This window comes from Colletotrichum scovillei (assembly GCF_011075155.1).
Source record: "Colletotrichum scovillei strain TJNH1 chromosome Unknown Contig00002, whole genome shotgun sequence".
NCBI classification, from domain to species: Eukaryota; Fungi; Ascomycota; class Sordariomycetes; order Glomerellales; family Glomerellaceae; genus Colletotrichum; species Colletotrichum scovillei.
The window spans coordinates 1,023,815-1,046,918 of NW_023336260.1; the positions used below are offsets into that span (position 1 = coordinate 1,023,815).

At 52.0% G+C, this 23,104-nt stretch overlaps 8 protein-coding genes across 8 annotated transcripts; 3 read left to right on the forward strand and 5 right to left on the reverse strand.

The window, feature by feature from the left end:
* Positions 1-291: 291 nt before the first annotated feature.
* Positions 292-1,773, reverse strand: HER10_EVM0013123 (fumarylacetoacetate hydrolase). The gene is made up of 6 exons (XM_035482490.1): positions 1,542-1,773; positions 1,240-1,478; positions 1,119-1,177; positions 804-1,060; positions 639-735; positions 292-587 (listed from the first exon to the last, which is right to left on the reverse strand). Exons 1-6 carry the CDS (start codon positions 1,570-1,572, stop codon positions 374-376), a joined length of 897 nt encoding a protein of 298 aa, XP_035337841.1. The 5' UTR covers positions 1,573-1,773; the 3' UTR covers positions 292-373.
* Positions 1,774-2,047: 274 nt separating this feature from the next.
* HER10_EVM0004994 (uncharacterized protein) lies at positions 2,048-3,696 on the forward strand (the record flags this gene model as incomplete). The annotated part of the gene is made up of 2 exons (XM_035474620.1): positions 2,048-2,557; positions 2,627-3,696. Exons 1-2 carry the CDS (start codon positions 2,230-2,232, stop codon positions 3,694-3,696), a joined length of 1,398 nt encoding a protein of 465 aa, XP_035337170.1. The 5' UTR covers positions 2,048-2,229.
* Positions 3,697-3,769: 73 nt separating this feature from the next.
* HER10_EVM0004859 (uncharacterized protein) lies at positions 3,770-4,930 on the reverse strand (the record flags this gene model as incomplete). Its single annotated transcript, XM_035474489.1, has 1 exon — positions 3,770-4,930. The coding sequence occupies one exon, from the start codon at positions 4,928-4,930 to the stop codon at positions 3,770-3,772; it is 1,161 nt and encodes a 386-aa protein (XP_035337162.1).
* A 4,509-nt stretch (positions 4,931-9,439) lies between these two features.
* On the forward strand, positions 9,440-11,147 carry HER10_EVM0006343 (uncharacterized protein; the record flags this gene model as incomplete). The annotated part of the gene is made up of 2 exons (XM_035475930.1): positions 9,440-10,352; positions 10,408-11,147. The coding sequence occupies 2 exons, from the start codon at positions 9,440-9,442 to the stop codon at positions 11,145-11,147; spliced, it is 1,653 nt and encodes a 550-aa protein (XP_035337281.1).
* Positions 11,148-11,367: 220 nt separating this feature from the next.
* On the reverse strand, positions 11,368-12,283 carry HER10_EVM0004819 (metalloprotease 1; the record flags this gene model as incomplete). Its single annotated transcript, XM_035474451.1, has 2 exons — positions 11,746-12,283; positions 11,368-11,685 (listed from the first exon to the last, which is right to left on the reverse strand). The coding sequence occupies exons 1-2, from the start codon at positions 11,956-11,958 to the stop codon at positions 11,368-11,370; spliced, it is 531 nt and encodes a 176-aa protein (XP_035337159.1). The 5' UTR covers positions 11,959-12,283.
* Positions 12,284-12,816: 533 nt separating this feature from the next.
* HER10_EVM0004648 (uncharacterized protein) lies at positions 12,817-15,217 on the forward strand. The gene is made up of 4 exons (XM_035474284.1): positions 12,817-13,472; positions 13,732-14,159; positions 14,239-14,579; positions 14,665-15,217. The coding sequence occupies exons 1-4, from the start codon at positions 13,434-13,436 to the stop codon at positions 15,015-15,017; spliced, it is 1,161 nt and encodes a 386-aa protein (XP_035337138.1). The 5' UTR covers positions 12,817-13,433; the 3' UTR covers positions 15,018-15,217.
* A 220-nt stretch (positions 15,218-15,437) lies between these two features.
* HER10_EVM0003357 (cytochrome P450) lies at positions 15,438-17,493 on the reverse strand. Its single transcript, XM_035473037.1, has 2 exons — positions 16,858-17,493; positions 15,438-16,795 (listed from the first exon to the last, which is right to left on the reverse strand). The coding sequence occupies exons 1-2, from the start codon at positions 17,317-17,319 to the stop codon at positions 15,530-15,532; spliced, it is 1,728 nt and encodes a 575-aa protein (XP_035337051.1). The 5' UTR covers positions 17,320-17,493; the 3' UTR covers positions 15,438-15,529.
* Positions 17,494-18,821: 1,328 nt separating this feature from the next.
* On the reverse strand, positions 18,822-22,695 carry HER10_EVM0010523 (uncharacterized protein). Its single transcript, XM_035479980.1, has 4 exons — positions 20,758-22,695; positions 20,432-20,682; positions 20,274-20,357; positions 18,822-20,207 (listed from the first exon to the last, which is right to left on the reverse strand). Exons 1-4 carry the CDS (start codon positions 21,268-21,270, stop codon positions 19,283-19,285), a joined length of 1,773 nt encoding a protein of 590 aa, XP_035337632.1. The 5' UTR covers positions 21,271-22,695; the 3' UTR covers positions 18,822-19,282.
* Between the last annotated feature and the right edge of the window lie 409 nt (positions 22,696-23,104).

A 23,104-nucleotide genomic window follows, 5' to 3' on the forward strand; every position in this document is an offset into this window, starting at 1 on the left:
GTGATGTTGTGAATCTAGCTTTGAAGAGTTCATCGTAAAATCTAAGGAAGGACTGTTTGACCGAGTACCAGGCGAGGCAACTTTTGTTAAGGTGGGTGAGGGAAATGCAAACCATCCCACGGAAATCTGAATCGTCACGGCGTGGGGTAGGAACAAACAGTGCATATAATCATCCGGGATTTAGGGGGCGTGAAGTGCCATCAACGATAGGAACTTGGAATCTTGCAAGACAGTCATGTTGGGAACTCATGTATCATTTAGTCTAACCCAGATAAGCAGCTCATCACTTGTGTTCTTTTACTCATTGATTCCGCCTTGTCTTCGTGCACCTCAATTCATCTCATACCGCCTTGTCCTACACGCACTCTCGCATCTACTGTCCAACCTCATTCTGGAAGGTGTTGACCAACGTGCCGATATGGGGAAGAACCTCAACGTGGAACTCGTCGGCGTCCTTCAGAGTGACCTTTGGTGTCCGGCCCAGGCCAACTCCAGCAGGAGTTCCGGTAATGATTACTGTTCCAGCGGGCAGGGTTGTGCTTTGAGACAGGAAGCTGATGAGCTTCGGGATGCTGAAGATGAGGTCGCTGCAAGGCCTGTCAGTATTGATGAGATGTTACGAGAGCAAGTGAACTTACTCAATGGGAGAGTCCTGGAGAACTTCGCCGTTCTTCAAGCCACGCATCTTCAACTTGGTTGGATCAGGAATGAGATCCTTGGAAACCAAGGTAGGGCCTATTGGAAAACAACTTGTTAGTTTCATGACCCCGTCTTCACCAATACACTAAGACAACAGAACTCACCCAGTGGGCAGGATCCATCGAATCCCTTAGCGAAGCACCATTGCGACTGGTTCAGTTGGTACGTCCGGGAAGAGACGTCGTTGCAGGCAGTGTAACCCAAGACATAGTCCAGAGCGTTGGCCTCAGAGACATTCTTAGCGGTCTTACCCAATACCACGGCGAGCTCAGACTCATAGTCGCCGCAATCGTCGGCCTGGGTGAGCAAAGGGAGCACCGTAGGCGCGGGCCATGGGTCTCCCAGTGCGGTGCTTGGCTTCCTGTACATTGAGTTAGCCCTGATTCCACCGCGATTTACCCCAGCCCGAGCGAACTGACAGAAACACAGTCGGGACCGTAGGCAGTGCCAGACCAGTCTCCTTTGCGTGTTGGACATACTGTTTGTGGTTAGCTTCATGTCTTTGGCCAGCGTAGTAGAGAAACATCATTGGCTACTCACGTTCAAGCCGATGCATCGGATCGTTCCGACCTCCTCGGCAGAGACGGGTGAGAGGATGCGGTCAATGACGGCCCGCTCCTCGGTCTTGGAACCCGGCTTGAGAACGCTGGATCCGGACCACACCACAACCTTCACTTCCTCGCCCTTGCGCACAGCAAGACCAACATCAACAGACTCTGATTCAGGCTCACCAATGAGGATCTTGTTGGAATCAGAGCGGGGGACAAACCGCACGAAGCCTTGACTTTGTCAGCGGCGAAGCTCTAGTTTCAACATCCATTCGTGCGAGATGAACAACTTACGGGTGAAGGGCGTTTGTGTTTGTGAAGCCATGGTGTATGTGTTGTCTGGTGCGTTCCTCAAAGTCAGGTGTGCAGTGGTATCGTAAGATTCGAAGCTCAAGTCAGACTTGGAGTGGCAGTTCGGATGATATTCACCAGCAGGAGGGTAGAAGTAAGGGCCGTTCCCGCATCGTGAAATCCGACTGGAGCAAGTCCGCTACCCTTGCTGGGGTTCTCCCCCGCACAATTGCCGATGGTTGGGGGTGGTCGGCTCGGAGGTCCGGGAAGTTCGAGAGTTCGCGCCCATATCTTGACGCCGCGTCGTGCTAATCGTAAGTCCATCCACCGTGATTGGTCAATGGCCGGCTGACACATCGACGCCTGCGGAAAAGCCGGGCAACTCAAAGGCGCAGCTGGGGGAATTGTGGGGGAGTTGCGAGGATGAGGGATGATGGCGATGTGGGATGGAGGGGCCGAGAAATGAGGGGTCGCTGTCGGCGGCACATGCGCCGACCATCGCCGACGTCGTGGCTTTGTGGATTCGCCGGTACTTGATGACGGTTTCTTTAGAAATGGTCTGATCAGAGTGGGCGTCTTGTGACAATAACTATCTGTTGTCGGTCTCGGAGCTATTATTACTTGCTTTCCCTGTCACGCAGTCGCGTGTAAGCAGTCCAGCTTTGACAACACATACATCCGGAGACTTTGCATGAGGAACACCGACCAGAGAAGCTCTCAAGCTGCCAGAAGACTCTCAGCCATTGCTGCAACGATTACACCGCGACATTCACAAATACCATTCGTGGGAGAACACCAGCAAAGCATGCCCGGAGCACAGGAACAGGCGCCTCATGGCGCCGAGTACCGTCAGCACCTTCCAGACATAAGCATTCCTCGCTTCACGACGATGCGCAACCAGGATGCTCACGAATATGCCAAGGTGTTCAAGGAGAGCGGCAACCCGCCGTGGCTACATGCTCTATACCTTCATTGGCGTAGTCTTTTCAAAGAGCCATACACCGGCATCACAACAGATGGTGAGATCTGCCGTGACACCCAAAACCACTAACTTTCCCGCCAAGAAACCATAATTGACCCGGATTTAGGCACGGTCAAACGGGACTTATTCAAGATCGCCGACGAGGGCGTGCCGATTCAGCAAATTGTCGATGCTACAAACGCGGTTCTGTCACAGCTAGACGACAAGCAGAAGACAACCCTCTCATACCATGTCGATTCCCCGGAATGGCGATCATGGTCGAACCCCGAGTTTCTCCTCAGCGACAAGGGTTTACGGCTGGATGAGCTAAATCCGCAAATCCGCGACAGCATCCTGAAAGTCCTCGAGACGACGCTCTCCCCTGAGGGGTACGCGAAGGCGCTCGGTGCCATGCGCGTAAACGGCTTTTTGGGCGAATTGGTACAGACACCCACCATTTGCAACGAATTCTCTTACAACTTTGTCCTCTTCGGACTGCCCTCGGCAACGAGGCCATGGGGCTTCTCGTTCTACGGCCACCACCTGTGCCTGAACATTTTCCTGTACCAGGGCCAGATCGTAGCATCGCCGTGGTTCACTGGGGCAGAGCCGAACCTGATTGATGATGGCCCGTACAAGGGCACTCGTATTCTTGAGACCGAGGAACGGCTAGGCTTGCAGCTTATGCAGTCGCTCCCAGCGAACTTGCAGCAAAAGGCGCAGACCTACAAACTCCTCAAAGACCCCGCAATGCCGAAAGGACGGTGGAATCATGACGACCAGCGACATCTCTGCGGCGCCTACCGAGATAACCGAATTGTGCCGTATGAGGGTATTTTGGTGTCGGACATGACAGCCGAGCAGCAGCAACTGATCCTGGGTATCCTGGAGCAATATCTCATCTATCTTCCTCAGAAGTCCAGAGAGATCCGGGTCAACCATATCAAGTCTTTCTTCCAGGAGACGTACTTTAGTTGGATTGGCGGCTTCGGTGACCAAGATCCCTTTTACTACCGTATCCAGAGCCCGGTCATCCTCGTGGAGTTCGATCACCACTCAGGAGTCTTCTTGACAAATAAGGAGCCCGCTAAGTTTCACATTCACACTCTTATGAGGACACCTAACGCTGGCGACTACGGTATGGCCCTTCGGCCACTGATTCCAGGTATTGAGCAAGATTTCGTGTGGGAAGGATAGGCATGCCGCGGTCTCTAGAAATCGGGTAGAGGCCACCAAGTCGATTGTATGTACTTTTAATGAGAAGTATCGGCTAGAGCGCACTCCATTTGCCCCATAGTCTGCCACCTCTGTTTCCCTTAGCTTCAAAACCCAACCTCTCTGGCGTTCCAACGTCAATCCCGAACCTCTCATCCGCAACTGGAGCATCCAACAAGCTATCGATGCTGCGAGAATCTGCCTCGGTCGCACTCCGACTCCACCACCCCAAGGCAAATATATATCCCTGAAATACTCGGTCGAGTTGCTGCTTATTCATCCACTCAGCGTATTCGGGAATGTGATTCGCACACAACTCGCTCCCTGCGAATAAGGCCATGCTGCTTGCTATTGAATGAGGGCTTCGAGGAAGAGTGCCTTTGAGATCGACCATGATGTAGGCCGTCAGTCCAAGGATCATCATGGCACCAAGCAAGATCTGAAGAATGAGTTTCGGCGTATAGTTCATTACCAGGCGAGATTCTTCTCGTGAGATTGTGCCGTTTACACTTTGTTTTTCGTTTTGCTCCTTCGTCTGAGTTGAAGCGACGATAGGCGTTCGAAAGATGCTCGAATCCATGACTTGCACCATGAACTTGGCGTAGAGGCCGTTTACGACATCGATTAGTTGACCAGGATTCTTGGTCAAATCGTCCCTGCTGACCCCAGTGGTTCCAGAAAGTATGTATCTGAAGAATGGATCGGCCGGATCATCTGGTATCGAGCTCGTAAGATTTTTGTCGAAGTGAGGCTGAATGCGATAGGGAAAGAGGTCTAGCCCGGAGTTATCGCGGGTGAGGTTTCTTGCACTTGACTCCAAAGGAGTTGGTGCAGATGTGAGGCTGCTTCTTCGAAAGAGAATTTCGCCATTTGGCCCGATGGGGGACGTGAATTTCATTCCGACCTGAACCTGTTGTACAACCTGCGCACATACAAAGGGTCTCTCTGCGAAGAATACCCCGATCGATGGGCAGCCCATCGGGTTATCTGGACGCGCCGAGTCTGGGTTCGTTTTGCAGGGGGAGCACTGTTTACTAACGAGGACTCCAATGTCGAGATCGAGGAACAAGCCCACTAGCCCGTCCGTTTTATCTCCTGTTGCTTTGAATGACACGTTTCTGACTTGATTGCCGTCCCCTACCCGACAGTCCACTGGGAGAGGGTCAATAGCAGTTATCGTTGTCGACACTGCACCTCCGGTGGTGGACTCTCCCATATCTCTAACAGTAGCTGGGTGACAAAAGAGTCTTGGTCGCAACGAAGGCACCTCAATACTGAAGTTGAATTTCTGGGTCGAGCCACCTAACTTCAAAATCTCGTGCCCATTACCGAGCGCGAATATGGCATCGAATGATGGAAACACCAAATCATCCCATGTTGCTGAGTCTGGGCTCTCCGTCTTGTTCAGCCGCACATCGTTCAGAAGCGTCGCTGCACCGCCATCGTTAACAGCACTGTCAGTCCAGTCCAGGTTCCAAGTATTTTTGAGCTGAGAATTGAAGTTGATATTCGTGGTGAATAGTTTCTCAGCCCATAAATTGGAGACAACAATGGATAGAACGCTGCCTATGAACGCCGCGAGGATGGAAGAGGATAACCCAAAATGACCCCGTCTGAGAGCCTTGCATAGTGCAACAGGGGTTACTTCTCGCATCGGATTGTTCGTGATTCCTTGAGGTGATGATATAGCCCGGGCTCTCATGAAACTGAAGATTGAGAATGTGGTGATGGTGAAGTCAAGGCTGTTGAAAATACTGGCGATGGCCAATACGATGAGGGCTGAGCTATATTGTGTTCCGTAAAGCGCCCAGAACATATCTTGAACTTCAAACCCATTGTTCTTGACAGATCGACGATACGCGACTTCCAGTGCGATGATAGTGACTAGTGGTAGCGTGAAGGTAGCTATCACGAAATACACTCGCGCTGTCATGGGAATCCAGCTACGCTGTTTCCGTTTCGGCTTGCGAATGAAACTGTCATCAGCTAGAAGTATCTCACGGGCTTGGATTTGAAATTTCGATCCATCAAAGTCTGTAGAGAACCTGTGTCCAGATAGCTCGTATGATATCTGGCTGGTTCTACATTCTCCAAGAGGAGCCAAGATGATATCGATAGACGGACTCCGAGCGAGAATAGCAGCCTTCGACGCAAGTAAACTGGGATCCTGAGAGACGGAGGGAGTGAACATGAAGATAATAATCAGTACGAGTAAGCTTAGCACCATCATGCTAACCACCATGATCCACAGAGAGAGTGGTCGGAATCGAAGTCTTTCTTGGGTGTATGTGCCTTCAGCAGAAGCTATCCCATGGGATTCGATCATGAAAGATTCTTTGAGAAAGTTCACCGCAAGCTGGGTGATGACAGAGATTGCGGATGAATTCATGGTGTCGATTTCGAAGAACTTGTAATATCCAGCTGAAAGGTCTTGTAATGTATGGCTCATAAGTTCAAACATGGCGGCAGAACCTGCTGTATCATTACCCAAAGTATACTTTCGAGCGGAGTTGCCAATGTCACTGCGTGGCCCATCCATAGTTGAGTCGGCGGCGACGAGAACAGAGTACAGTAACTCGGACAGCTGCTGGTCCGTCAATTCGGTGAGTTGTTTATCGGGGTCGAGTGGTTCTTTAGGATGAATCAGGGTTTCGTTTTTGTTGGTGCCCATAGTAAGAATGCTCTTTCCCATGGTGTATGCGACTTTGCATGATACTGCTGTGATATTGGCCATCGATGTTGTATAGTCATAATCATTATACTCGGTTCCAGGCTTATTCCTTTGCGTGATATTACTCGCTATTAGGAGTAGGCGAAGATCGGCTTGAAGTCCATCGGATCGGGACACCCCTGTGTCGGAGCAGTATGCCCTATAGATATTGTACGTCGTTAAAGTACCCAGGCAACTCTCGCTGTTATCGGCACAAGTGCTAAGAAGGATCCTTGTGTTCCCACAAGAAGGTATCTGTACTTCCACTGCCCCGCTGAATTCGGTGATGTTGCCATCCAGCTTATCGAAAACGGTGATGTCTGGTTCTTCGCAGCTCACGTGTGGAATGATAGAGTCAACATTAGCGGAAACATGCTCGATGTCACTGATTCCTGGTGTTTCAGTGACTGACGCGTCCTGGAAGACAATCCCTTCTTGCGTTCCCACCGGTTCAGAGATCTGCCCTTGGAGCAACTGTAGATATCTTACTGCCGAGACTGAAGAAATGTTACTAAACGAATAGCTCGAGTACGTAACATTCCCAAAGACAATGGTGTCTGTCCTATTATTCAAAGACCATTTTGTGGTTTGCCAGAAAGCCGATCCGTCAAAAGCTGAGTTCACTTGTATCGGAAGCGGCCCCGACATCTTGATGGCTACGGGTACCATCAGGGTCGTGGATAGCAGAGTAGCCAACTTGAGAACAGCGGAACCTGTCATGGCGGCTGCTGCTATCCAGTGTCCGTTTCGGAATGACCTGACCAGCCCCGTCGAGAGGATTGGAGAGACGTAATCCAGCAGGAGACTCTTGGATGCCGGGACTGGGCCTTTGGCCATTTGCTGCCATGGCTGATGCATCTTGCTATGGTAGTCGACTTGCCTCCAGAGGCCCGTAATGGCCACGAAAACAGCGGTGGGACCATAGGTCCAGGAAAACCTGCTTGATGTTGCCGTGATGATGAATCCCGAGTTTGCGATGTCGTACCGGACTAGGACCACTAATGCAATCCAAAGGGCTGTGAACAGAAAGGCAAATCCGAGTAAAGAGGTCGTTCGAAGCCAAGGAGGCGTCCATAGCGCTCGACGTATGAAAGGCTCTGATACGCCTCCTCTCAACGCCTCTACGCTTTCCGACCGTCCATCGAAGACTGTAGAAGTCGGCTCTATGTCGGCATGGGGCTTATGGTCTCGCAGAATATCGATGAGCGGATAGGCAACATCTGATGCGTCGTACTCTGGCCCCCAGATTTCGTTACGTTGGTGTTTTGGATAAGTTGCCGTAGTTGATGTCGAACGATCGTAGAGCTGAGATCGCGGGATCTCTCGACTGCCGAACCCTGGGTCATGGCTGATTTCGCTAGAGAGACCATATGCGGAAGCGATAGACCACGCGTCGACAGTACTTGGAGACGAGCTCTGACCTGAAGGAGTTTCAGGATGATTCCTGTCGTTTGGAGCGACAAATCGTCGTGTTGTGTCCATCGTCGAAATAAGGGGTGGGCATCAGGCGGCTGCCTAGACCGCTTGTTGGTTGGTAGGAGGCTATCGAGAGGTACGTTGTGCCTCTACGACGGTAAGGGATAGAAAAGGAATGACAGAGCAACCTAGACGTTGAAGGACCTGTGATGTTCATCGCACAGAACCTACAATCTTTTCTTTAGACATGTTCATGTTGCGTGCAGAAGGCTGTAGCTCAAACAGCCGATGATGAAGTGGTCGTTAGGCAGTAATTCTCGCAGGCTGGAAAACAGAGTCTTCGATGGATGCAAGGTGGATATGGTTACCTTAGTATGAATAGTCTCTATATTTATCGGCCAGTCCAATATTGCATATCGAGTGCTAAAATCTCACGTCAGCACAAGGATGCGATGCAAGATAACTATCGCTCCTCAGCCTGGTTTTACTATCTGAACAAGCCGGAATCCCAACTCATTGCGGAGGGAATGTCAACCGATCGGGGGAGGATCTTCCCGCTCCTTCAGGGGACTCCACTGGGTACCTATCCTGAGGTCCAACAGGGTTTCTCGTCCAAGAATGCACCTGAATCTCAAATGGAGGGCGGCGGAGAGCCTGCTGCATCCCGCCACACAATATGCAGTTCTTCGGGCCGACGAAGAGAAGAACATAACGTAAAGTGACTACGAGACATTCAGGAAGTGTCTGTGGTTGCGTTATCGCGGTCATCACAAGACAGCCTTCGACACCTTCAAACTTGGCTATGTGAATGCAGCTAAGCCACAGCAGGGCCTAAGAGACCTTTCGGGGTATCAGACCTTGATGTTAAAGGGACTGGCGAGCAAAGATACGATCCTCATTGCGGGTCTCAAGTTGGCTAAGATTTGCCAGAGCCGGCATTTTAAACTCGAGGTAATCCTCTGATTGCTGTGGAGATGTGGACTAGACTGAACCTCGGGCCTAGCGCCGTGGTGTAGGTATATGCGGACTGGGATATGCCCTGAACCAAGATGCCCATCGAAATTGCCAGCCATGTGCGCTGCCGTGACACCTGACTTGGAAACTGCAGTCTGCCGAAATCCAGTAACTGACTTAGGCTCTAGAGAGCTTTCTCAAGGATGAACGCCTCAGAATGAGACAGGACTACAGACTAAGATCACCTTTCCCAGTTGAGTCTCATGTATGGATTTCAAGCTGACTGCTTCCCGGGCTCATTCACGCATCCGCTTCTCAGCGAGTGCCGATGGGTGACTTGGTGTGATGGAGGAGGATCAATTCAGGTAAAGGTAAGTTCTTCAGCGAAACCGAAGCCTGCGCGGATTCCGCGCGCCTCCTTCTGCCGTTTTCCCGTAGCCCCCGCAGGCTAACACCTCACCTTCTTATTTGAGTTGCGCCGCGTAAACGTCAACGTTCAAGGACGAACTCAATTACGAGGAAACACGCAACCGTTGACTCGTCGGTCAAAAGGCTTGGCGCATATAATGCTGTCACAAGCTTCATAGCTTTTATCAACGTCAAAATCCAGTTCATTGATCCATTCACTCACTTACTAGAGCCGTGATGCAACTCCCGCCGCATCCCCTGTACTCCTTAGAGCTCACGCCGCGCTTCGATGCTGACGGCGCGAGCAGCCTATCGGTGCTGCTCCGGCTGCAGTTGCCAGTCACAAAGGCCCACAAGCCCGTGTTTGTCTTCAACACCTTCTACGGCAATGTTCCCGGGCATCCGTATCAAGAAAAAGACATTAACGTGACAGACGATGCCGGCCCTCTAGAACTCAAATTCCACGACCTCCCTTCAGAGGGCCGGGACAGGAAACAGCACTGGTCCTTCACCAGAGAACCCCGGGGCGATATCCTTCTGCGCTTCAATGTCTTCCCCCGGAAAGTAGACATCAAGACCCCGCTCGGCGCCCGCATCGACCTCCGCCGCGACCAGGGCGGCCTGCACGGCGCCGGCATGTGGTTTCTGCCGCAGCTCATCAATGATCAGCTTTTCACCGTCCTAGTCAAGTGGAACCTCCCGGCCGACGCGCCGGCCTCTACGCGATGCGTGTGGAGCTACGGAGAGGGTACTAAGCCAATGATCCGCGTCGATCGCTCCGAAGTCCTTCGGAACACCATGTTCATGGTTGGTCCCGTTCAGAGCTCTTCCGGAGCGTCGTCATCTGCGTGTTACTGGTTCGGTGACCTTCCGCCGAATCTCGACCGGGTGAAGGGATACAATACCGCCCTGTTCCCGAAGATGGCGGAGTTCTTTGGGTCGTCAGGTGGGACCTATCGCATGTTTATGCGCAAATCCATCGTTGGCTTTGGTGGTACCGGCTTCGATGCAAGTTACATGCTGGAATACGATGACAAGAGTAGCGACGTCGAAGATGACCGTCTTATCCAACTGTTTACGCATGAAATGGTGCACAGCTTTGCCACGATTGATTCAGGCGAGGCAAATGAGAACGACTGGTTTGAAGAAGGTACTGATTTCTGACACGGCCCATCGTCTGGCATCTAGAAATTGACACCATGCAGGACTTGCGGAGCTGTATTCCTCGTACTTGCCCTATCGTTTCGGCTTCCGTGGGAAAGACTTCTTGATCAGCACCATTAATGACCATCTCCAAGGCTACTTCACCAGCCCTCGCATCAACATGGACATACGCGATGCGGCCGCGGCCATGTTCAACGACTGGTACGCAGAGTGGATTTCCTACAAGCGCGGCTTCGCGTACCTCCTTTTCATGGATCTCTATCTGCGACGACACACTCACTCGTACGACTTTGCCACCGCAGGGCCCCTCGACTCCATCATTCTCGACTTGACAACAAGGCACAAGCAAGGAGAGGCTGTGGGCGCCCGTGACTGGCTTGCCGCCCTAAAGACGTCTCTTGTGGGCGACGACTTCCCAGTCGAGGAGCATTACCAAGACATGCTCCGGGGCAGGGCGGTTATGAACTTTGATGGCCTTTTCTTGGGCGAGCCATCCAAGACACTGAAGGCAGCTCAGCTTCCTATCATGGAATTCGGGTTTGATAAACGAAGCACAAACTCTCGCGTTGTCACGGGGCTTATTTCGGGCTCAACTACGGATGAAGCAGGCTTGTGGGAAGGAGCTCAGATTGTGAGCGTGTCCCGAGCCAGTGATTGCATTGATGATATCCAGAAGACCTACAAAGTGGTTGTTCAAGACGGCAGGGGCACTCGTTTGATAGAGTATGTGCCCCGGGCGAAGAAGACTGCCCTCGCCTGGCAATTGGGGGAGAGCGATTGAAGTGTTTGGAGGAACTGGGTTGCTTCTGCTATCTAATTGTAGACTACATCTAATGCAAACGAAATGAGACAGGAAAAAAGGTAGGGTATGCGGTTCTGGTGTTACTGGGGCTGTGTATCGAAAGGAGAGAAAGGAAGAAAAGACAAGGGGTAGAGGAGGGATGGGAGGAGACGGAGTGTATTGTGTACTTGATGGTGAACCTTGTGATGTTCGAAGACCTTCAGTTGACCGATCCCTCCCCAGCTTTGACTGCAATGACGATCAAGCCTCCAATCACCGAAACCAGCCCTCCAATGACTTTCTTGGCTTTGGGGGACATCTTGTATTCAATGAGCAGCGCGTGCTTGGGTAGAACGATGCGATCCTCCTGCTGGTCGATGTCCACAAAGACATCGTCATAGAGTTCAAACATGTGTGTGTAGAACCCCTGATCCATTGACTGAGGCTTGTTCACCGCCTCAGTAAAGGCTTCGTCGAGAGCGGAGTGTCGGATCAAGGCCTTGTAGGGGGGAAGTGCCGTGAGGTCGGGAACTTCGATCTGCTGGTTGTTAGTAATCGTGAAGGTAATAGACTCTGATGGGGACAAGCAAGGGCTTACCGGGCGAAGTGTGGCGATCGACACAGTCGGCTTGAGACACAACACGTTGGTCTTGAGAAAGTGGTTGACTTTGCTGGTGTTCGCCTCAAGTGTGCCTTCGATAGCTTCCACGAGCCCTTGCGGATCTTCGTAGTTGGCCGCTGCCAAGATCGTGCCACCAGGGCGTGTAGAAACGGAGGATTTAGTGAGGAGGAGGCAGGACTTTGTTGCCATGATTTGAGATATTTGATGGTTCTTGACGAGCAAAGTAGGCTGTATTTATGGTGTGGTCTGGTGTGTAGTCTGGTGTGTAGTCTGTTTGTTCCATCAATGCCCTCCAGGAGTGGCATCAGAGACTTTATAACAATGCGTCAACCGGTAGTTGGAGCAGACTTACCGAGGATATCATTACGACATCTACGTAGATGTGTGGAAAAGTCCACAGTAGCGGGTTCGTGAGCGTATCTACAGAATCGAGGACAACGAGTCTCGACAACACGAATAAGTCCGTGATTCTGGGCAGGATACCACCACATGACACCGATACCGAGAATGACATGATTTGTAACTGTGTCATACGTCACGATGGGATCAAATTGTGTAGAAAAATTGCGAGAGCGCGAAGGCGCGCATCAAGTCCAGCACACGTTGTGTTTCGAGCTACGCCGACAAGTGTTCCTAGGACCGTATGTCCACCGCGAGCGCCAACAACTTACGTTAGAGGACCAAAGGCGATGTTGCACGTGAGCAAGAGCCATCATACTAAGGGACGTTGCTGAAGATGGTGTTGCGAAGCCGGGAATTACGGTGTTGAGCCTCTTGTTACTATTGAATGACAAACAACAGCCAAGATCCGGAATCGGTGAGTCCACGGTGTGCTGGTGACAATTCGTGCGCCGCCGCGCGTTGTTGAATTCGCGACTCTTTAGTCGGCTTTGTAACGGCTTGCATCGGAGTAGTGTACGCTAGAGAGCCGGACACCGCTGGGATTGTGGTGCTGTAGTACACTATGTCGGAGCCCCTGAACACGATCAAGCTATACGTACGTACGTACTCACTTTCCTCGTGCCCGAAGCTTGATCAGAGTAGAGAGTAACTCCTAAGTCGAGGTGTTTTGCAAAGGCTTCGAGTTGTTGTGGTTGTAAAGAGGCGATGCGAAAACCGCATCATGGAGCTTTGCCAATGACGTCGGACGGCATCTTCTGCTCACTAATTAGCCCCGAACTTGGATTTCTCCACGAAAAATGGGATAAGGTCGCCTTAACTAGCCCCAACCAACGATTTCTTCACGACCAATGGTGACAGCGGCTCAAGGGTGCCATACCTACCTTATGCAAGGTACAGAATACCCTCCGATACAGGCACTGCTCCGGTATGAGGTCGCTAGCTCTGGAGCAGAGCAGCTTGCGCAGGGGAAAGCTCGTGGAGATATCCTTCCTTGACTGGATTCTTGCTGATGAAATATTCGTGGAGAAAAAGTAGTGCCAAGGAACGTCAAGCCACCACCCAACGGGCTGATAACGTCCCCCGCACCACCTCCAAAGCACCATTGTGCTGGAGGGACGCTGGCAACTCAGCCAAAGATCTCTCTTTTCCCGCGCCCTCATCCAAAGTCGAAGCCAATTCATCCTTCCATTATATACCCAAAGATTGAAACCATCTGGCGAACCACATCACGAACCTCACAAAGTTGGCTCTGAGCTGCCAACATGTCTGCCGAAGACAATGGGCAAGGCAGCAGAGACCTGGTGAGTTTGTCGGATGCCTTTCAGATGCCTTCCTGTTTCCAACATGCATCTGCGCTTGCAACACAAGCTTCCCCTGCCCATCATCTCATGTTTCTCCACACCGTCGCTAAAGCTCGCGGCACTCTCGCTCATCTCATCTCGGCCCCATCCCATGGGATCGGATGCCCTCAGTGCAAGGTTGCTCCATCCCTTCCGGGAAGAGCATCCGAAGCATGGCCGCCACTGCGTAAAGCACCGATGCTAATACTACTGTTCGCAGTTAATCCCCCGCGGAGACGACTTCATCCCTTTCGAAAGGTCAGACGTTCGACGATCCCGAGTTCAGGAGGCGCTGAATCAGACGAATGTCCTCGCCCCGAGCCAGTCTCTGACTCAAACCCCGCCTTCTGGACGCAGGGGAATTGAGGAGTCTCTCACCACCGGCGATACCACCACCGGCGGTATCGCCGGTCATGCCGCCGGCCCCAGCACGTCGACAGCGCCGTCGACGGCGGCGCAGACGCAGAGGGATTCGGTTAGCGCCGGCCAACAGACTCTCACAACTGCCACCACTGCTGTCTCCAATGATACCAAGGCAACTGAAGACAACGCACAGGCGGACTTCTTGATTTGCGCGGTGTTTCTGATGTACGGTACAACGGCACCCAAAAATTGTCGCCGTATATTCACGCGCGCTTGCGATCTGAAGTATGGGATTGTTTTATTCTGCCTCAACTTATTGGATTAAGTACCTACTTATGTGATGGTGGCTGACAGTGTTTAACAGACAACACAATTGGCAATCACATGTCCACATTAACGACCAACACCTTATTATCCATGAGGAGGCCGCTGAACAACGCCGCATGGGAGCCATCGCCAGCCGACATAACGCAAGGTCCAGAGCATTGAAACCTTACCAATCTAAAGCGACAAAAGTAGTTTTGGAAGAGTGTCCAACCTATCGCCTTACTATTGAGGGCTGGAATCATTTTGTCGCCATCATCAGCATGCTCGATCAAAGTCGACCTCGACCAGAAGATGCGCACAGGAATCACCGCATCACGTGCATCTCGAGCCTATGGCGTTCGCTGTATGGAAACGATCGTCCCGGTTTCGGGATGCAGAGTAAGTTTGCAATTCCTCGCTCGACCCTGTGGTGTTCACCCTGGGTACCTATTTAGATATTTGTGACTGACGGGCATCTTTTAAGTCGGACCACCCCTTTTTGGCCACCCACCCGATTACCTAGCGGGCATTAGTGACGCAAACAGGGCTATCCTAAACAGGAGCATACGAAACGCCATGAGATTCTTACTCGATCCCGAAGAAGAGAACTCCTCCACGTCATTCATCGACGACGAAATCAACTTGACAGACCAGAGAAATAACCCAACCTCGCAAACTCAACAAGTCGACCACTCTGAAGGAGCAGGGGCGATCAACGAGCACCCGAGTATTAGGGATTTCGTCAACGGATTGTCGGTGGAAGCATGTGATTACTATCTTGCTGAATTAGCTTCACTCAGCCCGCAGGGGACTGTAGAGGCAGACACAGTCGGTTGACGAACCCGCGCGGCGTGTAGGACAGGAAGACTGCATGTAGACTTGGAAAGATTGCAAAGGTGAAGAATTTTCGGTTCATCTGTTCGCTGAGATTGGGATAGCACTGGCAGAAGCACACATTTACTTGCAAGCGGGAAATCGTTTTGAAAGAGGATAAGGTCACACCAGAGATGGGAATTTAGGATGGCGTTTGAACGGGAGCGACCTGATTGCATGTAGCCGGCTTTATAGGCTGCGTTGATAAATATATACTCATTGATCGAATCGCATGACTTGGACTGCATGCTGTTGTGTTGGGAGTACAACCAGACCCGGCCAGTTGAGATGTCAAACAAAGACGACGATAGTAGTAAAGGGTGAATTCTCATAGCGCATGAATGAGTAGAGAGCTGCTACAGTCGAGCCTATATAATTTGATCCTCAGTCTAATTGACTCGACTTTCCCCTCTAATAATTAGCATTTGGTTGGTGACCTCCCTGATTCTGTAGAATTGCCTTCCGCATCCTAGTGCTCAACTTCTCAACTTCACAAGACACGACTTCGGCTTCGTGAAGATCCCCTCAAGGAGTGCATCATCCTCCAACTCAGCAGGCAACCCCATAAAGTCCAGGTTCCAAACCAAGAGTGTAATAATCAACTTCAACTCCATATACGCCAGTCTCTTGCCCCAGCATCCTCGCGGGCCATAACTGAAACTCATAAACGGACCAGCTCTATTGTTGAACACGATTTCGCCCTTCTCGTCGGGCTGCAACCAGCGCTCTGGGTGAAGTTCTTCGGGAGGGTATTCGGTCAGGGCCCAGTCCCCGACGCCTTCGTTGGCAACCTTTTGTGATGTTTCGCTACGCTTCGCCTCGTCGACTTTGGCACCGGCTTCTGAGACCGTTGGCCCCGCCAAGAGAAAGACGAGCGGTGTTCCCTTGGGTATGCGGTACCCAAACATGTCCATGTCGACGAGTGTTTCCTTCATGACGGCTCCGGCGGGACTGCTCAGGCGCAGAGTCTCTTCGATGAACGCGTCGAGATAGTGGACGTGGGTCTTGGTAATCTCGTCGACTGTAGGCTCCCGCTTCTCCGAGACTGCATCTGGGTATGCCAGCCGCAGCGCTTCTCGCAGCTTAGACTGAATTTCTTGGTGAATACCCAGGTATTTGACCGTGAAGCAGAGCGTGCTGTGCGTAGAATCCTGCCCGCCGACGAGGTAGCCCCAGATCATATCATGTATCCTTGCCGAGTTAAAGACTGGCTCTCGGCCTGCGGCGTTTGCCGCTGAAGTCTCGCGCGAGACGATATAGTCTACTGCCGAGGCGAACTCTTCCTTAGAGCTATCACTGCGGGACAACTTCTCGACGGAGCGGTCAATGTGAGACTGGAGGATGCTTTTCTTCAAGCCAAATGCCCGGCGGATAGTCGGTCGATTATTGTCGTAGAGAAAGAAGAGCTTGGGGATGAGTGCGCGGAAGGCGCCGTTAATTCTTTCGTTGAGAGTGTTCAGGGCGAAAAGAAGCGGTGGTGGAAAGGGTTTCGGGAACTCAGCAATTTGTGAGACGTCAGACTTGGGCAATTCGGATCCGTGTGGTGAGGGAAGCAGCAAGAGCCTCTCCTGTGTGTAGCTATTTTCCACAGAGGTGCCAAAAGCCGCGGCGTTCATGATGTCGTAGGTAAAAGCCTCGAGATCGGCGTCTGCCTCAAAAGGCCGGCCCTGAGCGGTGGCGGCTTTGGTCTTCCATAGCTCTATGAATTTGTGAACCATCTTGTGCGAAGCTGGCGCCGACACCTGCACCCTGTCAGCATCACACCCCTCAATTTCAAGTCATCCAATTACGGGAGTTATCATACACCATGTAAGAAGCTTGGCGTCATAAGGTCTTTAGTCAGGAACTTGGTGTCCTTGAAAGAAGGATGCGAATCTTCCATAGAAATGAAGTGCCCGGGAATCACGCTGTTCCAAGTGATATCGTTGGTAACTCCACGGCCTAGATCCTTGCCCCGCTTCGACATCAAGTCACGAGCCTCGCGATAATCAGAAATGACGATGTGCGTCCTATCGAGAGGTCCGGGGAAGAATTGGGCAATGGGGGTGTTGTGCTTGGATAGCAGCTGTGTGAAGAACTTGAGCCAGTATTCCCCCGCATTGTCGAGCTCGATGAAGTACGGTGCATCTCCTAGGATTCGCTTAGCAGAATCGAGGTTGAATGGCGGTCCACCAGCGATCGGCCTAGGTAAGAGTCGAAGGTAGAAGAGGCGAATGGAGATGGCGATAGCAGCGACGATGGCCGCATATACGGCGAGTCCCGCCATGGCGTCGATTATCGATATTCTCTTGCGATAGGCAGTCTGGTTCGAGTTGTGCGGATGAGATCCTCAGAATGAGATAATGACTCAGCGGCACAATGAACTGCTTCAACAACGTCGAATCGCGACAGTTTTGTATCTCCAATATTGACGTGCATAAGGCCGCGCGGAGTCTGCCATCCATTGGAGGTAAGCTTCGGATGAAAGTTGATGCTCTTGGCGCTGCCTTCCCTGCTGAAGAACGGGGACGGGAGTGAGCACTAACACTGCAAAACAGCGGCACAGCGGTCGCCGCGGCACCCGATTCGGTCTCGGCGCTGGCAGGGTGTCCACTCGTGGCCTCACCGGCCCCCGATGTTGGCAATGACGGCCGGGAGGGGCACGAGGGGACGTTTCGAGTGCCATGCAAGGTCCCGTTTGGGGGTTTCCTCCTTGTCATAGTATTTCTCTTTCTGGCGATTGGACGATCTGTACGAAGGACGAAGACCCTAGATCGTGGCGTGCGTCTCTGATGTTATGGTCCGTTGAAGATGTGTATTGAAAACTAATCCAATCACTCTAAGGTTATTGAATGGCAAACGACTATAGGTATTCATCTAGTGTAGGGTCCTCAAAGACTCATCAAGTGCATTTCTAAGAGTCAACATGGATTGATTTATGGTCGATCAGTACAGTTACGGTCAGGTTGCGCAGCTAGTTCTACCTGAAAGTCTATCAATTCGCCGCCGAAGAAAAAAATGCTTACCTTACACTGGACAAGCCCGACCCGTTTCTACCATCGCCACAAACCATGTTCATCCACAGAGTTAAAACCTTTCTTTTAGACAACCTGGAACCTTAAACATAACGCATGAGCTGGTGGTATATGTAATCATCCCGAGCGGCCGTGGTGCAGGTTGAGCACACTCCCGGCCGCTACGGGATTATGGATGACAGCCGCCCGGCGGGCCGCCGGTAACATACATCGAACCGATTTTTACCATCACTTGGGAAGCCAAATACTGAAGACTCCCAATGTCCGCCAATCTGCGAACGTTACCAAAAGTTGGGGAAAATTCTTGGATTCCATGAATCATGGTTACAGTTACACACGGCTAGACCGAGACTTTTTGAGTTGGTGTTACTGTCTCACAGACTCCGAACATCCGGAAGCGGAATCACAAGTATGACGATACGCACGCAATTATTAGCCTTCAATTGCATACCTCTTTGAATATCGCTATGGAAGAAAAGCCATAGGTTGAGAAGCATCGAAGTAAAAGTCCCCGTCTTTGGCGTTTGGGGTAAGACATGCGCGACGATGCAAACCTTGATCGGAGTCTAAAGTCAAGTCTGAAGCCAGTCCGCTTAGCGGAGATACACACGGGAAAGGCGACACCGATAGAGACCAATACTCAACCGTCTTCCGCGACCCATTAACCTTGGCGCCATCGATCTTGAAAGCTTGAACCCTTCTACGATGATTCTTCCCTCTCCATCCACAGCGGCATCTCCCGCAGCGACAAGATCATAAGTGATCCCGTCCTCGTGTCCACGACATGCCGAAGTCGACTGCCTCCAACGCCCGCTCCGCCTTTGTTTGTGCCCCGGCCCGTGGCGTGGCGATCCCGGATCTAAACGTTCGCCACATGGCTGTGCACGAGTAGACCATAGCATGGAGGTGGACAAAGGCACAGAAGGTGTGGTTCCACGGAGTTTGGCTTGCTGATGGAATTCCACAGCAGTAAGGTTACGGAGACAGAGCACACGTGGATGGATCTCGATTCTGTCTCAGATTCCACAACACGCTGCATGCATCTTGCGATGGGAGAATATGGTGCATGGCAGTGACTTTGGCATTGATGTTGGCTTTTGTGGTGATGGTGAATTACAAATTGGTATAGGAAACTCATGCAGACTGGGGATATCATCGCAGGAAAAAGGAAAGAGAAAACAACCAATGCCGTGCCTTGCCTCGTGTCCTCCAAGATCATACCACGACCTTCATGGTACGGAAGTACTTCTTGACCCGTGACGACAATGTTGACGATGACTGAAATGTCTCGACCGTCTCCCCAGAGTCCTCAGAGTCTAGTGAGTACCTCCTCTCCTTGACGAACTTGGGCCACGTGTTGGTGAGGACAAGGTACTTGATGCTCGACTCCGCGTCGTCGAAGACAGCAGCGTTGAAAGCCTCGGGGATCTCGCCCCAGTACTGCACCCGATCCGCAATGGGGTCACCGCTACCGTCTCGTGATACGCAGCTCATCTTAGAGCCACCCGCTGTTGACTCAGGTCCACCCCAGCTGTTATCCTCGAATGGCACTACAGGGTCGCTGAAGCGTTCCGTTCGGTCGCCGTATAGTATTCTAGCTGCGCCTTCGAAGACGCCTTCTAACCGCTTCAAGTCCTGTGATGCGATGTTGATCTGGAACTCGGCGTGGTAAGGGCTGATGAACTCGGTGTAGATGCGCAGGGCACGGTTGAAACGTTCCCGTGAGATCTCGGCTGATCGATGTGATGATCCAGGGCTCTGAGGGATTGATGACTTCCATTCGGCAACGGCTGACAGGAAGGCAATATTCTCGCCGGAGAAGTCTCTGAGGGCAGAGAACTTGCGGAGGGGCTCGGGGTTCTTGTCCAAGACGTACTCGAGGGCACCCATCGTGTAGACACTTTCTGCTTGACTGGTATCCTTCTCGAGCTGTGCAAGCGATTTCCAACTGACGGAAGCTTGGCTGCCGACCTTGGTCGATCCGGTGATGACAGAGTCTCTCCCGGCGCGTGACTTGTTCTTGGCTTCCCAAACAGCGATGGACTCGAGCGTTTCCTGCCTAAGAGTCTTATGTTTGACGACTTGCCAGCAGGGAATGAAGATTGCAAAGATTTCAATGAAGGTGATGGAGAGGCAGATCCTACCAGTAAGTCAACATCGAGCTCGGGAAGAAGAACAAGTCCATGCGTTGCTTCATATAACTTACCACTGCGGGGGGATAAAGTAGGCATTGACGGGCGCCATCGCTGGGACGTACAAGGCGACAAGCCACATAGGGGTAGCGTGAAGGCTGAACTCGTTAGTGTTGGCTCGGGGGATTTGTCACGGAGAAGCGGCAAAGCGCTAACCTGGATTTCAACTCACCTTGCGATAGAACATGCAATGGTCTGCAGACGCCACCCTTGTGTGTCCTGGATTCCCCGTGATTTCCAGAGAATCACAGGTGCGACCAGCCAAGCCCAGAGAAATTGCCAAAATACAGAAGGCCACCATTCCCAGCCCCTACCCATCTCGACTTTTTGCTGCGCTGGAGTTCCCGTCACTTCAGTGCCGGGGATACCAAACGACGGGTGATATTTTCGCGAGACCAGATACATGACCACTGTTAGAAGAAGCTGATGATGAAGCACGTCAGCCATCAAGTGTCAACTGTCAAACATGCACCGCCATCTGACCCTGCATCAACTCACTTGGACAAGCATGCCCGTGCACACGACGGCTAGCATCTTGGTGGTGTAATCGAGCTTCCGGAATTTCCCCGTCAGGGTCTTGTCCGGCCCGTTGCTGGTGTCCAACTGGGGGTTGGACTGTGTGAGCGGCTTATCTGCATATTTCCGCTGCGCCTTGGCGATGTGGAGGAACCGGCTGTTGGAAGCGTGGAAAAGAGCAATGCCGAAGGGGAGGTAGAGGCCCATCACCCAAAACTCGGCGCCATCGGGGACGAACTGGCCGATGGCAAGCCCGATCTGCACCGAAAGCCAGTAGAGGTGGAGCATAGTGACAGCGCCAAACGACAAAGCCAGACCGCGGATCCTCAGAAAGGGCATTTTGCGGTTGACAAAGAGAAATGCCATACCGCAGAGCAAAAGCACTGTCCAAAACCCACCCCAGGCAAGCCAGAAGACCGCAACTGGCGCAGTGTTGAACGCAGGCGCCGCTGCTGCGGCAGTTGGTGTAGACGTAGCCTCTGCACTTGACTCCATAATGACCGATCTCTCTGTCGTTGACTCAAGATCTAATAGTAATGTGCGAAGCTGCCGTCTGGCGAGCAGAAAAGGAGCGTAGGAAATAGAGCTAGATATTCTCCATGTTCAAAATCCGAGGAAGGTCTTGGTTATATGGTGGAATGCAGATGGGGCTGGAAAACAAGGTTCCTCGAGGAATGCGAAAGTGCTTTCCCAGTCACACCCGTGATTCACCAGCCAGAAACCACTCTAGAAGACTTTGGGCGAACCCATCGTGCTTTTTCGAGGTAAGCCAAACGCGGTGGTGAAGCCGGCGCACCGTCGCGCAGATCCCTGTTTACATCAACAATAGCGCTGGCCCTCGATGTCGATCACATCTCGAAAGTCTGCTCAACGCAGGGAGAATTTGAAGACGAGTTGAACGCCGAGTCCTGTCAGTTGCTGGTCTGAAAGGAAATGGCCAGGCTTCATGGCCCGAGCTGGGGGCCGTTGAAGTGAAACTGCAACGCAAGGGAGCACGGCTGCATCCCCTCACAGGCGCCGCCCTCGGTATGAGTGGGAGGGTGCAAGCAATAGTCGCAGTTTTAGACGATGGCTTCCAGTGTGGATCGTCGGTTGCATAAGCTTTTGCGTGCAAAAGCAGGTCGCTGGCGCTAGTGTTAAGGGACGTCTCTCTTCCGGACGCTAACCAGGAGCCGGACTCTCGTAGAGCTGAGCCATGCTGGGTAACGTTATGTTTGGCCGTCGTCGTGGTTTTACTTGGGGTCCATGTCGCCTAGCGATTCAGCCAGTAGCCAGTCCGCTGACCGGCGTAAGATCCGCAAGACAAAGCGTCATCGCAGATCTCTAAGCGAATCATTAGAGCCTTGGATAGTGTGAGGATTCATGAGTCGCTGAATCGGACCTGTCAAGAGAAAACATTGCTTTATCTGAGATAACGCCGGCGCACGGTTCTCTTGATCTCGAGGTTGTCACTGCTGAACGAGAATGAGACACTGACTGCAGACACGAACTGGTGTGATGAGTGTTAGGGCCCTGGCCAGCTGCGTAAAGTCTTGCCCATGGTCCGAATCTCACGATGTGTGCTGACTCTGTCGGGGAACGAGCGCAGGGAGACCTCATGAGACTCTCAGCCAACATAGAAAGCTTCTGTTTTCTGATTTCTGATACCGTGCAAGTGAGAGCCATCGGCCGACCAATCCAGAAAAAAGGGAGGAAATTATCCATTGTGATACAAGTGGCTGCTCTGAATCCTATCCACGAGCCTCCACACGTGGTTCTGGGTCACTCTCCCTTACAACAGCCAGCCCAAAGTTCCAACGTCATGTTGCTTTTTGGTCAGGCGTCACTGTTCACTTGTTTGCAACGTTGGCGCCATGATTGCCCGTGGGAGGATCCTGCAAGTAAGCCCTCGTGAGAGGGCACGGCGTTGCGCCGTTTTCCGGCCCGGTTGGATAAATTGCAACGGCATGCCTTCGGACCAACGTAAGCCTCATGCGTTCAAAGAAAGAATCGTGGTCCCCGATAGACGCACGGAGAAAAATATCTCAGATCTTAGATGCTTATCCGCGAAGAGGCGCACAAGAAGACAATGGATCTATCTAAGAAGCGAGATCACTCCTGTCGATCTGTGAGGAATCCAACGCATGGATTGGAAAGTTTCATAGGACCTCTCTCGATGCCTTGCTTCATTGGATCACGAAAGACCCAAGCGTTGGAGGCTAAAGGAGCCGTGGCGTCCTCATCGCGCGCTAGCTAGCGCGGACATGAACCTGCAGGTCCCCGGAGCGAAATGTTCGCCGGCTTTTGCCACCCACGTGCCACCTCAACTTGAGAACTTTTCTGCAGTTGT

Coding starts and splice junctions, on each gene's coding strand:
- HER10_EVM0013123 (XM_035482490.1), bottom strand. CDS start 1,572: ATGGCTTCACAAACACAAACGCCCTTCACCC. Junction 1,178..1,239: donor TCCGATGCATCGGCTTGAAC/GTGAGTAGCCAA, acceptor AACCACAAACAG/TATGTCCAACACGCAAAGGA. Junction 588..638: donor CTCCAGGACTCTCCCATTGA/GTAAGTTCACTT, acceptor CAGGCCTTGCAG/CGACCTCATCTTCAGCATCC.
- HER10_EVM0004648 (XM_035474284.1), top strand. CDS start 13,434: ATGTCTGCCGAAGACAATGGGCAAGGCAGCAGAGACCTG. Junction 13,473..13,731: donor GGCAAGGCAGCAGAGACCTG/GTGAGTTTGTCG, acceptor TACTGTTCGCAG/TTAATCCCCCGCGGAGACGA. Junction 14,160..14,238: donor ACGCGCGCTTGCGATCTGAA/GTATGGGATTGT, acceptor AGTGTTTAACAG/ACAACACAATTGGCAATCAC.
- HER10_EVM0003357 (XM_035473037.1), bottom strand. CDS start 17,319: ATGGCGGGACTCGCCGTATATGCGGCCATCGTCGCTGCTATCGCCATC. Junction 16,796..16,857: donor CGCCAAGCTTCTTACATGGT/GTATGATAACTC, acceptor GACAGGGTGCAG/GTGTCGGCGCCAGCTTCGCA.
- HER10_EVM0010523 (XM_035479980.1), bottom strand. CDS start 21,270: ATGGAGTCAAGTGCAGAGGCTACGTCTACACCAACTGCCGCAGCAGCG. Junction 20,683..20,757: donor GCACGGGCATGCTTGTCCAA/GTGAGTTGATGC, acceptor CTTCATCATCAG/CTTCTTCTAACAGTGGTCAT. Junction 20,208..20,273: donor TACTTTATCCCCCCGCAGTG/GTAAGTTATATG, acceptor ACTTACTGGTAG/GATCTGCCTCTCCATCACCT.